We start from the raw sequence: 18,088 nt of genomic DNA, 5'->3' as shown, positions 1-18,088 counted from the left end.
TCAGATAAGTGACTGAAGCCAAAACGTGACTCCCAAACAGCTTCGGCCCAGCATCCAAGCCCGGCACCCTCCCCTCCTGTGTCCCCATCGCCCTACCGCCATCTGCCATCTGCAGCTGACCTGGATGTCATTCCTGCTTCTGGCTGCTCTTGTTCCTGTAGTCGCCAAGCTCTAACAATTCTGCTGTGCAGGCATTATCTGACTTTTCACCCCTCCTCTCCCAGCTTGGGACAAACCATGCCATTTCACTTCCTTTTATTTCACCCCCTCTAGCCTATTGCCTTTCACCCCAGGGGAAGTGCCTGTGTTATTTAGGAACCTTCTGCAAAGACATGGTCTACTTTGGCCTTAACCACCTATACCCTGCGTCTCCCCTCCAGTCCTTTCAGCACCCTCGGGCACTGTTCCTTCCACTTCTACCTCTTCACCTTGTTCCTTTTTTCTTTTAGAACCCAGCACTAACACCCATGACCCACGAACAGAACTAAATGCCCTTCTGTGACTTCCCAGAGTACTGTGTCCCTGTCCCGTCCACACCTGGGCTGGAAATGCTGTAGCTGATGCTGAAGTGTCAGCTCGGCACAGGGGCCTGATGAGAGAGGGGGTGCAAAAGGAATAGAGTGGTTGTCATGTGCCCTAGACCTGGGTCCTGGCTTTGGTAGAACAACTGCATGCCCTTGGCCTCTGCCACTTCCCCTCTAAAACTGCCATCTCCTCTGAAAAGAATGGCGCTAAATCTACATCAACTCCGGGTCCCGTACAGCTCCACAGCTACGGCAGACGTCACGGACATGAACAGACGTGCATCCTTGCTACACCTTAGTTTATTTTTTAATCTCTTCTCTGAGCCTACTACACCCTGTTTTTGGCCGCTTTCCCTTCTCGCCTCTCCCTTTCTCCATCCTGACCTCCTTCGCAGTCCGTTCATCCTTCCCCTTTTCAGGACTGTTTCTTCCGACTCTCCACCCCGCCTTAAGCCTGTTCCTTTGTCACTCCCTTCCACCTTCACGCTCAAGTTCGAGTTGTCTTCTTCCTCTGCGTTCCTGTGGGCTGTGACCCCAGACTCAGTTCCTTTTCTCTGCCTCCCCACACTCCCCAAATCCCCCCGACCCCCATGTCCCCAAGTCCTCATTCCTTCCTCTGCATTGGCTCCAGAAATCCCCAGGGAATGGCCCTTCTGCCTATGGCAGGGAGGAGAGACCTTCGTTCTTGGTAGCTGAACCTAGTTCTGAGGATAGGCAGAACACCTAGGAGAGCGAGCTGCCGTGGGGAAGTTGCTTCTCTCCATCGCAGAAATGCCACAAGCAGAGTTCAGCGCTGCTTTTAAATCAGACTTGCTTTCAGGGTGAGTGGTGAAAGCAGATGGTTCAGCGCGGCCTTCAACAAGAGACAGCCACAGTGTATGGCGGCCTCTAGCGTCAAGAATGAGTAACTTCACCCTGGCAGAAGACGGGGGGGGGGGGGGGGGGGTCTGAGGCTTTCACAATTGTTACCTGTTATCAAGCTGAAAGCAAAAGTCGTGCATGCATGTGGGTATTTGAGAATATTACTGTTCAGCAATTTGCCTGATCAGGAGTTTAGAACGGGACCATAAATGAAAAGCCAAATCCCTTGCGCAGCTTTCCTCGTGCTGCCTTGGGTTTCTCAACCTTAGCATTCTCGACACGTGGGCTACCTAACTCCTTACTGTGGGGCTTTCCTGTGCAGCGTAGGACATCCAGAGGCATCTGTGGACCCTGCACACTAGAGGCCAACACAACACTCTCCTGAGTCCGCTGCTACAATCGCAACTGTCTTCAGATACGGTCAAGTGTCTCAGGGAGAGGCAAACACACCCTCTGCTGAGAGGCACCACTACCCCGGCCTCCCGTTTCCCGAGCCCCTCTGGGTTCCGCTCATTGTAAACTCTCAGTTCTAGCGAGGGAAAGGTGAGCCCAGGCTCCATTATTCGTCTGCTGGGCTCTCTCACTAGGTGCTCCGGACGTCAGCCTCCTCTCCTCACACTTGCCCTCTCCCCCGTTTCATGTGGCCACCCTGTCCTCATACAGTACTTACAAAGGACATCCGTGTTGCAGCATTTAATGGGGTTTCCTTTTTCAAGAGTGAATGATAGTCCAGTGTTTTCCATGACACCTTTTATTTATCTACGCAGTTTTTTTTTTTTGTTTGTTTGTTTTGTTTTTTGTTTTTTGGGGTTTTTTTTTGCTCTGAATGCCTTCAGGGCAGGTTTGGCTGTCTTGAGTTGTGGGGCTCGAACCACAGCAGCCTGAGCCTGACGGTTTTGTTGAAGTAGTCACTTAAAGAACTGAGCTAAGGGGCGGGCCCCCTATCCACGCAGTTGTTGAGGGACATTTGCTTTGTTTCCACATTTAGGCTATTGCCAATGGGTGCTGTGGACATAGGTGAGCAAATCTCTCTCCTTTTGGTCTTTTGATACAGGGTCTCACTATGCAGGTCAGGCTGGTCTTATACTCAGTATGTAGCCCACGCTGGCCTTGAACTTCTGCCAATCCTCCTGCCTCAGTATCCCTACTGCTGGGATTGCAGACATGCACCATCACACGTGGCCAGAAGTATAGGACTGTGGGATCGTATGGTAGTTCTATTTTTAATTTTTTGCAAGGACGTCCATATTGTTTTCCATGAGGGCTGCACCTTTTACTGTCCCAGTCCACAAGGGTTCTGGTGGCTCCACATCCTTGCCAATACTTGTTAGCTCCTGTCTCCTGAAAATAGCTTCCTAACAGCTGTGAAAAGCCTCCCTGGGCTTTTGGGTTCATTTCTCTTGTAATAGTGATATTCAGCTTCTTTTCACTTGCATTTGGACACTGTAGATCATCTTCAGAGATACAGCGGTACCTCAGTTCGCAAACAATTCTTTCCATAGTTCTGGTCACAAACAGAATTGGACAAGAACTGAACCAAATTTGATGGCTAGGGTCAATGTTGACCTTATGAGGAAATTCGATTCAGTTCTCTTCCAATTTGGTTTGTGACCAGAATTGCAGAGAGAATTAAGTTTGTGAAGAGAGGTACCGCTGTATGTCCATTCAAACCCTTGGTTGATTTTTAAATCAGGTGATTTGTCATTGAGTTGTTGGGGTGCTTTATGTTCTGGACATTAGCCCCTTTCCACATCCTGTGATTTACAAACACTTTCTCCCATTTTATCAGTTGCCATTTCTGTGTCTTTTAATGCAAGATTTGAAGTAGTCCCATTTGCCTGTTTTTGCTTTTGTTGCCTGGGCTTTGGGGAAAAATTCAAGAAAAAAATGTCATGGATTCTTTATCCTTATGTAAAATTTTTGGTACCAGGAATCGAACTCAGGACCTTGCACTTGCCAGGCAGGTACTGTGCCACTGAGCTATATCCCTGGCCCTACCCTTATATTCTTTCATCAAAGTTTTATAGTTTTAAGATCCTGTATGTTTATCTTTAATCTACTTAGAGTTAATTTTTGTATATGGTGTAAAAAGAGTCTACTTTATTCTCTTGCATGTGGGAATCTAGTTTCTCCAGTACATTTATTGAAGATAATCTTCCACACACCCTGACTCCCCAAGAAGGGCCCTGCATCCTTCTTGGAGATCATTTGAGAAAAACAGAGGTTTAGCTAATACTCTTGTTTCTAGCCTTAGGTGTAGTTTTTTTTTTAATTTTTTTTTTTAAATTTATTTGTGTGGGGTGGGGTGGCCAGCTCAGCCCACCAGGGGGCAGGGCTGGCTGGCATGTGGTGCTGGGGGATTGAACCGCGGTCCCTGTGTTTGCTAAGCTTGTTCCAAGTAGGTGCTTTAGACCACTGAACCATCTCACCAGCCCCTTAGGTGTAGATTTTGGTAGTCTTTGGAGATTTTTTATTTTAAAATAGATGTAAGTGAAGGAGGCTGCATCCTTGGAGAATTTCAATAGAAATTGTACCCTAATGTAATTAACTGGTAGAAAACTAACCTGTCTGGATTCTTCCCCACCCTCTATTTTGAGTCCCTATTCATGCGTTAATAAAGTGTAAGCTGCGTTAGACTGCATTAGGAATTGCTGGAAGCCATTCCAAAAGATGGTTCACAAAACCTTCTAGGATGTTATGACCTATCCAGAGAATCTCTGAGCTTGAAACTATGCTGATACTAAGTCATTATTTGCCCTTCTTCACTCTCCTGACATCTACACAGGCAGTGCAAAAAGCAAGGGTGTGTAAAACTGCTGATGCCTTAGACTTAAATCTGAGAAATAACTCTGCCCTTTTACCTCACAATACCAGAAACTTGCAGTAAAAAAAATGCCAGCTTCACTTGAGGATTTTTTTGTTGTTGTTTTTAATGTATTTGGTACAGAGTCTCACTAGGCAGCTCAGCTCAGACTCGTAGTGATCCTCCTGTTTCCAGTCTCCCTAGTGCTGGGATTACAGGTGGGCAGCACCACACCTGGACTCTGTGGCCAGCTTAGCACACCAGGGGTGGGGCCAGCGGGGCATGTAGTGATGGCGATCGAACCCCGGTCCCTGCACTTGCCTAAGCAGGCACTTGGTCCTCTGAGCTGTCTCGCTGGCCCCACTGGAGGATTCTTGATAAAGGTGTAAAACTGGTTATTAAACGTTAGCCCTTAGGGCCTGAGTTCAATCCCCAGTTCCACAAAAGGAAAAAAAAAATTGTTGGCCCTTGAGTTCATGTCTTTTTCATATCCTGCTACAAAAAAAGGAGTCCACAAAAAAGTACTTGGGAAAAAAAAAATATATATATATATAATATATATATCTTATATATTATATATATATATATGTATTTATATATATATTATTGGCCTAAACCAACATTTCCTCCTCCATGAAACTTCATTTTTACTTGAAAGAATGAGCAGCAATGTATGGTTCTTCAGACTTGGCAATTTGTCAAGTATTTTTTCAAAATGAACAAAGTCCTGTCACTTCTACAAAAAAACAAGTGAGAATATGACTTTCCAATGATTGGCCTTTTCTCTCTGGAAAAGTTTCATTCACCACTAGGAGCTTCACCATACTTAGAAGCCTTGTGCCGAGACTAGTGCCACTACTAATGAAGATGTGTTTTTTTAAAAATCCTTTAATGGTCAGCAGGCTCAGTTAACCAGTATTTTCTAGTTGACCAGCTTGTTATAATTGTGGGTAAAAGACTCATTCAAAGCCCAAAAGCTTTTGCTGGGGAGATAGGTTAGCAGTCTAAGTGCTGGCCGGCAAGAGCAAGGACCCAGGTTCAATCCCAATACCGTATGCCATGCCAGACCTGGAACTCTGGGTACACTGTGCTGGCCACTGAGACCTGGCATGGTGACACATGCCTGTAATCTCAGTGCTGGGGAGCCTGAGACAGGAAAATCACTATGAGTCTGAGCTGCATAGCAAGACCCTGTACCAAATAAATACATAAGTAAGACTTTTTTAAAAAAGCACAATATATTTGTAACATAACGGAGCATGAAAAGTACATTCAGTTTCTGATTTTTTTTTTCAGAGTCTCACTGTGCAAAAGTTTCAGATTTGAATGTAGCTTACCTTTAAGAAACTAGCCCTCAGGGCTGGCGAGATAGCTCAGCAATCCAAAGCACCTGCTTAGACAGCTTAGGCAAACTACAGAGCCCGCAGTTCAATCCCCGGCATCACATGCCTTGCCAGTTTCACCCAGAGGGCAGGCTGAGCCTGCCACAAAAAAAAGAAAAGAAAAGAAAAGAAAAGAAAAGAAAAGAAAGAAAAAAGAAAGAAAGAAAGAAAGAAAGAAAGAAAGAAAGAAAGAAAGAAAGAAAGAAAGAAAAAGAAACTAGCCCTCACTGTATTTTGGTGTACAAAATACATTAAAGAAAAATACCCACAATTATACAAAAAGTCTATTCAAACCTTTTTCCTTTTGCAACTACCTGCCTGTACAGAGGTCATTTGCTTATTGCAGGGGTTAGGTTCCAGACCTCCAGCAGTAAGTCAAAATCAGGGAAGAAGCAATGGTATATTCTTCCCACACTCTTATGAACCTTTCCCATACTTTTTTTTTTTTTTTCCAGAACCAGAGATTGAACTCACACCCTTCCGCTAGGCAGGGAAGCACTTATTCTACTGAGCCATCTCCCCAGTCCCCCTTCTCCACACTTTTAAAAACACTTCATTGTTCTTAAACATTTTCTAAATTAGTAAACCTCAGGCCTGGGAGATGGCTCAGCAGAATAAGCGCTTTGCCTGGCAAGCACAACGGCCTGAGTTCAATCCCCGGTTCCGCCAAAAAAAAAACCTGGTAAACATATGTAATTTTAACAACATATGTATACTGTACAATACTGCAAAATCCCAAGAGATAGTGAAAAATCCGCGATACATAATTTAAATTAATATTTTTTGAAAACTCCCGAAACAGCGAGTTTGCGAAAGTCAAACCACAAAGTAGCGAGTGACTACTATACTTGGGTTTTCTTTACCTACTTCAGCCAAAAACTGCCATAGATTAAATGCAGAAGGTGGTATGAACATCCAATGTTTGCTAAGCATGTAAAACAATGTTATATCCCCTATTTTGGGAGGAGGTGTAGGAATATTTTTTTTCACCAAAAAATTATATTTATATTAATGGGTAATTGATTTGTGTTACATCAACCAAAAAGTTTTAAAATATTCCCCATTTTAATTTCTAGTGGGACAAATAATTTTAGCTATAACTTAAAAGCTGTTGGGGGGTCTCAGTTTTTAAGAAAGGCAGGTGTCTCAATTTTTAAGCTGAGTTCAATTCCCGGTTCTGCCAAAATAATAATAATAATAATTTTTAAGAACAGGCAGAAGTCAAGAGACCAAAAAGTTTGAGAAATACCTCGCTGCGGGCCAAGAGATAGCTCAGCGGCATAAGCGCCTGCTTGACAAGGGCAGGGTCCTCAATTCAATCCCTGATACCAAAAGGAAAAAAAAAAAAAAAAAAAACCAACACCAGTGCCCTAGAAATGTGAAAGACCTGAATCAGGCAGTTCTTCGACAGTAACCCAAGACTGGTCCCAAAGGAAGAGAGAAATGCTCAGACACGACTCACGGCCAACACTAACACCGTTCTTTCCAGATGGTGATGGAAAGTGGAGACTGGCTGGTCGGCGGCGACCTTCGAGTGCTGGAGAGAATCCGGTGGGACGATGGGCTGGACCAGTACCGCCTGACGCCTCTGCAGCTCAAACAGAAATGCAGAGAAATGAATGCTGGTACGTCGGCTGCCTGGAGAGCACTTAGCCCTACTTCCTGATTAAAGAATTAAGGATATGAATCAACATTTTTTAAAAATGTATTTGGTACAGGGTCTACCGGGTCTCACCGCGTAGATCTGGCTCGTAGTGATTCTCCTGTGTTCAGCGTCCCAAGCGCCGGGATTATAGGTGCGCGCCACCACGCCCAGTCTCAGTCGCTGTCTCAGTGCGCCCCGGGGGGTGGGGCGGGGATCGAACCCAGGCCACTGAGGCTCCTAAGCAGGTGCTTTAGTCCGCTGAGCTATCTGGCCAGTCCTGAATCAGTGTTTTTTTAAACAATAAAAATGACTAGGGGGATAGCTCAGCAGTTTAAACACCTACCTGGCAAGCACAAGGTCCTAAGTTCTATCCCCAGTACCAAAAAATAAAATAAGACAATGGCATATCCTGGAATATATGCAACAGTTACAAATACATAGTCACACAGATACTTAAGTGTACTTATTAAGTGAAAAGCAATTTATGGAGCAATACATATAGTACAATCCTAGTTTGGAAAATCAAAGTCTCTGGTAGTTTGTACTCCAAACTGCAGAAGACAGCAGCTCCCTCTTGAGGAAGGAGCTGGACTGAGGAGAAAGATTTTCATTCTTTATACACTTGCAAGAGAGATAATGTTATGATGGCATTACTGGTGATTTTCATATTCTATCTTGGGCTTTACTGTATTCTCCAAGTTTTCTATAATAAATATTAATTATACTTCACAGCCAGAAAAAGATTAAACTCTCAGAAGCCCACCTCCAGGTGGAGCAGTGGTTGTTTTTGCCACACTGGAGATTGTGTGCAGGGGCTTAGCCCAGAGCTGCATCCTGAGACCTTTTCAATTTTTTTGTTCTCTCTGGTGTTTTTTTGTTTTTTTGTTTTTTTTGTTTTTTTTTTTTTTTGCGGGGGGGTGGTTGTTGTTTGTTGTTTTTTTTTTTTGTTTTTGTTTTTTTTTTTTGAGACAGGCTCTTTCTGTGTTCTGGCTGGCTTTGTATTCACTATGTAGCCCAAGCTGGCCTCAAACTCATAGTGATCCCCCTGCCTCAGCCTCCTGAGAGCTGGAACTGCAGGAATGTATCCATGCCCAACTTAAGTGGAGAAGATGTAAAGATTTCTTTAAAGTGAAGAAATTTTGAGATTTCTATCTGGAGACTGCTGTCAGTTCAGGAGCCCCAGAAAGCATCCCCCACGATTCCACATGCCCTGGTGACCTGTGGCTGGAGGGAAACCCCAGGCGACAACAAAGGCTCTGCCGACAACAGCCTTCCCTGTTCCAGCGTCCTGCGTCTGTGCGTGGCCCTGCCTGTGCCATCTTGCACGGTAGCAGTGTTACCATCCCCAAGGCCCGGATATGTCCTCCAGCTGACCATTAAAGCAAGTTGACTTAATGAACACGAAGAACAATAAACCTTGCATCTTTCCTTTCTGCTCCTGCGGGTGGACAACGCTGCGTTTCTCTGACCTTGGCTTTTCTCCACTAGATGCGGTGTTTGCGTTCCAGTTGCGCAACCCTGTCCACAATGGCCATGCTCTGCTGATGCAGGACACCCACCGGCGGCTCCTGGAGAGGGGCTACCAGCACCCCGTGCTGCTGCTGCACCCCCTGGGGGGCTGGACCAAGGACGACGACGTGCCTCTGGAGTGGCGCATGAAGCAGCACGCAGCCGTGCTGGAGGAGAGAGTGTTGGACCCCAAGTCCACCATCGTAGCTATCTTTCCATCTCCCATGTTATACGCCGGCCCCACAGAGGTGAGCCACTCCCGGCACCGTCAGACTCGGATGCAGGCTCTGACTTGAGATTAAATGAGATTCTGGGACCCTTTCTTCTTCATGAGTACATTTTTCTCTCTTCTTTATCCAGGTTAATGTGTCCATTTTGTATCTGTAAAAAAATGCTAGAAATGTCTAAGTCAAACCTCTTGTACATTGCCCTGAGGAAACTGAGGTCAGCATGTCATAAGACAGATCACAAAGCTTGCCTGGGTTGCAGGGCAAGTAGTACCTAACCTAATTTTTAATGTCATTCGTTCTGGTTCCTGCATCCCCGTGGTGTCAAACATATGGCACATGTGCCACAGCAAGTACCCAGAGTCCTCACCGTTGCCATGTGTGGCCAACCTAACCCAGCAGCTGAGTACTGGATGACAGCTGTTTTCTCTATACTAAAAACTCAATATTCAGATTTAAATGCAGAGTTGGCACTTCATGGTAAGGGGGCTATGGATTGCAGTCTGGGCTCTGGGTCTCCAAAAGGTTCACCATAACTGCGCTGTTCCATTCCCAATGCCCTGTGATCTTGCCAGAGAGGAGAGGCTGTCTTTAAAGGATAGAGATCTCTCCTTCATATAGTACATCAAACCCATCAAATAGATTTTATCCCACTGCAGGTTTGAAGTTTTCAGGAAGTATGATGAATCGAGAGAGTCTTAACACTTTGGAATAGCCCAAACTGAGTCTAATGAATTAATTCTCTTCAGTCATCTCAAAGTCCCAGGCCCCTAGTTTTTCTTTCCATGCTTTGTATTTCTGAGTTGTTTTTTCTTTTATGTATTTAGGACAGGGTCTACAGGGCCTCGCTACACAGATCAGACTATAGTATCCTCCTGTTTTCAGCCTCCCAAGAGCTGGGATTACAGGCGTATGCCACCAAACCCAGTCTCAGTGCCAGCTCCATGTGCCCCAGGGGGCGAGGCCAGCATGGCATGCTGGGGATTGAACCCCAATGCCTGCGTCTGCCTAAGCAGGTGCTTTAATCCGCTGAGCTATCTGGCCAGCGCCTGTATTTCTGAGTTTTAAAGAGAACAAGTGTTGCATAGAATGGAATCAGTGTCTGAATATGAAAGGTGATTAGCTCATTACTGGTGGTCAGATGAGAAGTGGGTTTGCAATGTCCTTTAAGTTGTGCTGCATCTGAGTAGGGCAGGAACTGAAAATTTAAAAAATAATCAGTATGGCAGAGCAGTAAGAGCTAAGTATTCCTGGTGTGGCAGCCTCTTTGGAGATGAGGAAATACGACCTTGAGTTCTAAGAGGAGGATTTGTATGAAGTGTCCCTTTACACTCCTGTTTATAACTAGGTCTAAGAAGAGAACGTGAAGTCCTAGAACTCGCTGAATTTCTTGCAACTTTCAGTCTGTTACTGAATTATTGCTAAATCAGAATTAGAGTCTGTGTAAACAGAAACCCACAGACTTGGCCCATAATGGCCCGTACATGATGTTTCCTAGGTCCAGTGGCACTGCAGGTGCCGGATGATAGCAGGTGCCAACTTCTACATTGTGGGCAGGGACCCTGCAGGAATGCCCCACCCTGAGACCAAGAAGGACCTGTATGAAGCCACACATGGGGGCAAGGTCCTGACCATGGCACCAGGCCTCACCTCTGTGGAAATCATTCCGTTCCGAGTGGCTGCTTACAACAAAGCCAAAAAGGCCATGGACTTCTATGATCCAGAAAGGTAAGTTCTTCAGAGGAAAATTATCTAACCAACATCTTTACAACTGGAATGAGGAGCAAAACTTTCATCCTTCAGAAAACTCTCCAGTGCACTTCCACCTACTCCCAAATGGAATCAGTCTCTTGAGAGTAATGACTTGGCCTTAGTGTCCCCGAAGCTGTGTGTAGCACAGCACCCTGTATGCAGATGATCTACAGTAATTCCTTTAGGAATGGGAGTACAGTTTGGTGACAGTGTTTGCTTAACATGTTAGATCTTGGGTTCAACCTCCAACATATCAAAAAAAAAAAAAAAAAAAAATCTCCTCTTGCCACGTATGCTGGTCACATTAAATAAATGGAAGTAACAACAACAAAAAAGATTTCAGTATCTATGGCATACTTCTTCCTTTCCAGGCTCTGAGTTCTTAAAAGTACACTAAAATACAAAACATACTTCCACTGACAAGAGTATGTGCAGAGAAAATACTGAGTCTATAGCTGTTGTTACTTCCCTTTTCTTCTACAAATTCCTATTTTCAAAGACATGGGATTTTACAGAAAGAAAAAAAAATGTGGATGTACAAACTCATAACTTGATTGCAGGAATCCTTAAGACGGAGGGTAACTTGCCTACACTGAGGTCTTTGTTGCTATACTGTGACAGGCACAATGAGTTCGACTTCATCTCAGGAACTCGTATGAGGAAGCTCGCCCGGGAAGGAGAGAACCCTCCAGATGGCTTCATGGCCCCCAAAGCGTGGAAAGTGCTGACAGATTACTACAGGTCCCTGGAGAAGATCAACTAAGTGCTCTGTGGCTCCAACATTTCTTCCCGAAGTGCTCTTTGATTACCTTTTCTATTTTTATTTTTTGTGATTAGATGCTTTGTATCTAAATGTTTCTTGGTGAGTGATGTTAAAGTTAGTATTTTATGAGGTAAAAATTGTGCGTGTAATTTAAGGTCAACTTCATATATATAAGCAGATAAAAATCTTACCAACAATATTGTTTGACATTTCAGAGTGAAATTAGCTATATGGTGTGCTGCATCTGAGCAGATAGGTCCCAGAATGCATGCATATATATATATTTTTTTTTAATTTTTTTCCAATTAAAGCTTTGACCATGTGTCACATGTCAAAAATAAGCATATTTTCCAGCTTAACCTTGCTGAATATCATATCCCGGTAGTAAACTAAATCAGATAGACTCCTCCTCCTTCCTGTATAACTGTCCTCCCGCCAACCTAAATGAGATATGGATTGTATCAGAAGTCCTGTCATCTTTTACCTCATGACTGCATACAGCCTCACTGCCCAATAACCTAAGTGCTGAAGACCTGACTGGAGAAGCCAAGTGCATGGTAATGTTCATCTTAGAGGTCTATGCAGCCTAACTTCTGCCAGGAAAGTTAGACTGTCTAGCAAGAAGTCTAATGGCCTTCTGTGAATAATGTCCAACATGGTGACTTTTAATGTGTTTTGATTAAAAAAATTATTCCCAGGGGTCAAACAATCTGGCAATCTTGGGGAGAGTTATTTTTTGTCCTCTTTGCTGTGGTCATATCCTACAGTCTAAGCCTACTCCACTGCAGCAGCAGCAACTGTTGCCAAAGAGAACTCATACCATGAGACTAGCCAGGTGCTAGAACAGGAAAGATCCAGGAAAATACAAAATTGAAACCCTTCATCTTAGAAGTGAATAAGGCGATGCACATGGAAGTGCTGCACAAGCTGCTGAAACCCGAAACAAAAGCACAAAACACATTAGGAGGCCTTGGCGGCCGAGTATGGGCACATAGACTACACACAGGCCACGGGGCTCTGCTGCAGCAGCTCCTAGATCATGGGCTGCTTAAAAAGCAGTCTTCTTGCATATAGAAATGCTTTGGATTTGAGATAGCTCAGCGGTCTAAAGCGCCTGCTTAGAGAATCGCAGGGACTCCGGTTCGATCCCGGCACCATGTCTCGCCAAACCTGCCTCCAGGGTGGGCTGAGCTGGCCACAAAAATAAAAAGAAAATGCCTTGTGTTTTCTAAACTTCCGCTGAGTTGGCCACAAAAATAAACAAAAAAAAAAAATGCCTTGTGTTTTCTAAACTTCCAATAGTTTTCACTGCAGCTGAAAACTTTTCCAAGAACTCAAGCTGTCCTACGAAATCCTGAGATGCCTTTACTTTATAGGAGGTAATCTTTTGTACATTATGTGTAGTTCACTGTTGCCAATGAATGTATGAAGAAACAGCACCTTTTATACCTAATGTCTCTGTGTAAGGGACCTAAACTGGAAAAAGAAAACTGTGATATATTTCATACTGTCCATTTTTTAAAAATGCTACTCTTAGCTAATAATAATCATTTTGAGAATAAGTGACATAGAATGGCCACAGCAAACCTTGTCCTTTAGTACCAAAATTCATGTTAGAGGTACTCATTATGGCCTTTTGAAAAAGCAGCTATTTATTGAAAACAGACAGGATGTCGTGCCTTAGCCATATGTATTTTTAAAATTATATTTAAAACTACTCTTCTGTTCTATCATGATTTGGTGCAAATGACTATTAGTTCTGTCTACAACTGATGCTTGCTGTTATTTTAATAAATTTCTCAAAATAAATGCCAAGTTGTTTTGCCTGCAATGTCCAGTATGGAATGATCACATGACTCGTGGGTCATGTGGCCTTCTCCAAGTGGAGGGAGACAGCAGCAGCACCTCTCTTTAAAGACCACAGCAAGTGCCCTCACACATGTCTTTCCTGTGTCTAGATCTGACACATTTTTTTTCAGAAGTGATGAGTTGTTCAGGGGCCACTGCAGGCTTTCACCACAGGAAGACCACACTTTGATAAATGATGCTATCTTCCTTGCTCCTAAAGGGACAGGTCTCATTCTCTAAGTAGCCCCAGAACTTTCGCCAGCAAGACCACAAGTAGCTGCAGGTGTTTTGTTTTCCTTAGCAATCTGCACAGCTCCACAAACCTCAGCAGCTTTTGTGTTCACAAAGAAGTCACCACCTTCGCTCGTGCTTTCTGGGGCCACAGGCTTGCAACTGAGTCTTTGATTCACTTTTGTCCTGAAGAGAACATGCAGATCTCTGACCTTCTTCTGAAATAAAACAGGTGATGGCCACCTGAAGCCTCTTCCTGCCTGACCCTAGATTGTACTGGATAGCTCCTACTGCCAATTAGCAAGACAAAAAAGTTGAGGGAAGTGTAAGATAAAACTGTACTGAAAGACTATCAAACTCTTCAAGGTGGTGTGAAAAACTCTTTTTAGAAAGATACACATAAACCACTTGGTCAGATGGCAGATCTTATACCAACACTGGTCCATCATGTTTCTTTCCAACCCATCATCCTTGTAAGAAGCAATACTGGAGAACACCACGTTCATTGTTTTTTCAACTTGCTCTTTTCTGTGATTTACTTTTAGGTCTAGTATCCATCTGCAATGTAACTTTTCTTAGAGGCAAGAGGGCAAGAAATTTGAGGGGCTTTTATGTCTAAAGGTTTGACAGAAAACAGTACAGCTTTCACCTATGAAATTTTTGATTGTTTCCATTATTAATAGACACGATTGGACTTGACTCTACAGAGGCTGAAATCATACTATTTTCCTTCCCCTGGCACACATTTAACTCTTCGGTAACTGCTATCATTGGGCCCTTCACAGTACACACAAAATTATGGAAATGGTGCACAAGCAACTCACAATATGCTTTCCAGAGGACCATATAAAAATAAATGAGTCATGTGCTAGAGTTTGGGCATTTTAGTCTGATACTTTTCTATGCACCAAGCAAAGAACAGTGGATGCAAGTAATTCATGAGCTGGATTCCACAGAAAAGCCCTTCAGAGGTAAGCAGTCTTTTGTAGCAGGCTTATTACTGCCAATGACTTCCTGGTGTGGATACCCTCACAATCAAAAGGCTGCTAGATGAGTGAGTAGGAGTGTGTCTAAAACCAATTAATTCTGCCTAATAAAGCTACAGCCTAGACCCAGCACAACTAGGTCTAGTAGGTCAGAGGGAAGGGCTTGTACTCCCTGGATATAAAATAAAAACTAGTGTTATATTTCAGTTCCCATCTTTCTTTTCGTCATTATCTGAAATAAAAATTTAAAATTACAAATAAAAAAGTTCTCCACTGTATCAGTCAGCTGTCCCATCACTGGTACAAAAATACCTGAAACCTAAAATCTGCAGGAGGGGAGGTTTATTTGGCTCATAGGTTCAGCCCTTGGTCAACCGAGTCCAAAGCAGGCCCGTCACAGTAGGACATAGTAGAGCAGAGGTGTCATTGCATGACAGCCAGGAGGCAGCACACATAGGAACAGCCTGAGGAGGGGCCCTGGACCAAATACAGTAGCCAAGCTCACAGTACCATGATGCAGTCTCACACAGGCCCCACTGTAACAGCCCATTTAACTATGGACTCATCAATGGGTAAAGCCAGCGGTGAGGTCAGTGCATTTACAATCCAATTTCTCCCTGAGTTTCTTAATCCAGTCTCTCCTCTGCAAGAGTCTTAATCCAGTCAAACAGACAAGTACACCCATGTCAGGAGTTCTGGGTAAGCTGAGAAGCTATGAACCACTCCCATGAACAAGTGGAAGCAGAATTTATGGAATTCAACCAAGCAGTCCCTGCAGCCTCCAAGCCTGTGGGCAAGCCAAGGATGTGTGTGCTCACACTTACAGTATGCAACCAATAAATATTGTCCTTAAAAGGGACCTATGGTTTCACGTGGTGCACACACCATGTTATTTTTTGTGTCCAGCACTATTTCCCATAGTGCCATTTCCTTTGAATGAGTACTGCTCTCATTTTACATGAACCGGTAAACTCAGATATAAAGTAACTTTAAAAACACAGTGAATGTTTACAAAATGTTAAACTATAGGGAAAGGCACACCCCCACCAATGTCCCTCAAATTGCACCTCCTCACACCTCATAAACCTATCTTCGTGCCACTTTCCAAAGCAACTCTGCAAGCCTTCTTTCCTGTGTTTAGTTACAGTTACAGCTGCCCCAAAGTTCTCCTTCAATTCCAAACTTTTACCTTTCATCATTACAATGACTCTAGGGAAGTTCTGACAGAAAGGGCCACGCCAGAAGCAACATATAACAAGGTGCATCAGGAGGCAGGAAACCACTGCTCAGGCCACTGTCCACGTGCACTATTCCTGCAATCGATGCTTTCTGTGAAGAACGTGCTACGTGTACCACTGTGTGTCCGTGTACCACTGTGTGTCTGAGTCTCAGATCCAAGTCTGCATGGCAGTGGTTACTTCAATGTTTCAACTTCATGTTAAAACTCCATTCTTGACACATTCTAGATTCAGCACCAACATTTACCAGAGCTTATGTCAGCATCCAGAACACACTATAAGGGTTCTCAGGCAGATTTACATACACATTAGCCAACCACACACATAAAAAACCCCAACCTCCGGGCTCAGTGATGTATTCATGAGCCTCACGGGTCACTAACACAAACAGCAGCAAGTTTGTGCTGGTGTTATTAGGGCCTCTTATTTTTACTCTTGCTTAAATGATTTAGGTGTGATCTTGTGTGCATATTATGTGTTCAATCAAGAGACTATATTTCATAAAACTGAAGTTCTCCTAAGACAGTTCATGAACATAACTGGGACAGAATCTTTTTCTGAGCCAGGCACGGTAATCCATGCTTGTTGTCCCAGCACTCAGGAGGGTGAGGCAGGAGGACTACTACAAGTATCAGGCCAGCCTGAACTACAGTGCGACTTTGTCTCAAATAAAATTTTAAAAAATAAAAGAAAAAAAAAGAATGTTTTTCTACATACATAAAGAGAACTTAAAAAAAGATTACAAGACCCTGTGCTCACCAAATTCATACCAAATTAAATAATGAAAGCTTTTGATGTCTGCCTGGCAAGTGCAAGGTCCTGAGTTTGATCCCTGGTACTGCAAAAAAAAAAAAAAAAAAGAAAAGAAAAAAAGAAAGCTTTTGAAGAGCTGGGAATATAGCTCAGCAGTACAGCACCTGCCTGGTAAGCACCAGGTCAAGAGTTTGATTTCTGATTAAAAAAAAAAAAAAAAAAAAAAGCTTATGAGTATCTGTTAGCTCTAGGTTGAAGGATTCTATAGCTTTGAAGTGCCTTCACTAGTACATTTTTAGTTTTGCAGAGCAGACTGTAACAGAAGCTAAAAAAATTATAAAATGTATATTATCCAGTTTATTTTCCTTATGCAGAAGCTTTATCACTTATCCACAAATAATACAATTTCAGTAAAAAACACTTTCTTCCAGTGAAATGCTATCATTTTTACACAAGCACCATCAAGGCTTAAGTCATCCTCATCTAGTATCAACCCTGCAAGTGACAGACATGACATCATGTTAGATTATTATGGTCCATACAGAACATTTTGCTTATCCCAGCCCCTCTTCAGGTGAGCTGTGAGTCTACCTGCAGGAGAAGGGGCTGGATAAGACAGAAAAGGGACAGTGAAGGCAATACTGAAATTGATTCAAATATTCAGACTCTAACCCCTGATTAAAATGGCACAGGAATCCCATGAGACAGCACACTTACCAGAAATCTTTCAACAGTAAGACACTTAGATCACACAGGTGATCCTTTCAATCTCAATACGTAGAATGCAAGTATAGCGATGACAAAAAAGCTTTAATGCTTAAAGACGGAACCCAGTTAATAGGGTGTGTGTTATCACTATGTAAAAGTAATACCATTAATGTGATAGCTAACATTCGCCCTACACTGTCTAGTCCTCTAAGGCTGGGGTTGTACAGCCCCACTTCTATGAGAAATAAGCTCAACCTAAGTTGAGCAGTCAGATGTGATGGCATGTACCTGCAGTGCTGGCTGCTCAGAGGGCAGAGCAGGAGGATCCCCTGGATCCCTTCAGTCCAGGATTTAAGGCCAGGGCACCATGGTGAGGCTTCCTCAAAAAGAATAAATGAGACAAACCACGGTCCTAGGACACAGTTCACTAATAGGGAGTGTAGAGTTAAACTCAGAACTCTCTTTCTCGAGGCAATACATTTAAGTGCTACCAAAAGCAAAATGTTTTGGAACCTACGCTCTAGCAGCAGACATAACAGTATGTCTAAGATATAAGGATCGATAATATTTAACATTAAAAGTTCTTTAAAATCATAGAAAAAGTTTTCTCATTTATTTTACAGCCTTAAGATGCTAGATGTCTTGGATGCACAGCTGATGTTTTTCTTTAATTTAATTGGATGATTAAAACCGTAACACATTCAGTAATTACAACAACTGGACACTGTGAATTAAATATAAAAGGACACAAGGGACTTTTTTTTTTTTTTTTTTTTTTTGGCAGAACTAGGGATTGAACTCAGACCCTTGGGCTTGCCAGGCAAGCGCTTATTCTACTAAGCCATCTCCCCGGCCCCC

At 43.4% G+C, this 18,088-nt stretch overlaps 1 protein-coding gene across 2 annotated transcripts in view; it reads left to right on the top strand.

The window, feature by feature from the left end:
* The window catches only part of Papss2 (3'-phosphoadenosine 5'-phosphosulfate synthase 2), an 82,221-nt gene extending 69,819 nt beyond the window's left edge, over positions 1-12,402 (top strand). For both annotated transcript variants that reach the window (XM_023716158.1, XM_023716157.1), the window contains 4 exons: positions 7,060-7,195; positions 8,704-8,972; positions 10,450-10,679; positions 11,325-12,402. In XM_023716158.1, coding sequence (XP_023571926.1) covers positions 7,060-7,195; positions 8,704-8,972; positions 10,450-10,679; positions 11,325-11,466 — 777 coding nt within the window. In that variant the 3' untranslated portion in view covers positions 11,467-12,402. The remainder of the gene's footprint in view (positions 1-7,059; positions 7,196-8,703; positions 8,973-10,449; positions 10,680-11,324) is intronic.
* The last annotated feature ends 5,686 nt before the right edge of the window (positions 12,403-18,088 follow it).

Source organism: Octodon degus, unplaced genomic scaffold (assembly GCF_000260255.1).
Source record: "Octodon degus isolate 3935 unplaced genomic scaffold, OctDeg1.0 scaffold00046, whole genome shotgun sequence".
NCBI lineage: Eukaryota > Metazoa > Chordata > Mammalia > Rodentia > Octodontidae > Octodon > Octodon degus.
This window is presented reverse-complemented; position numbering and strand designations above follow the sequence as displayed.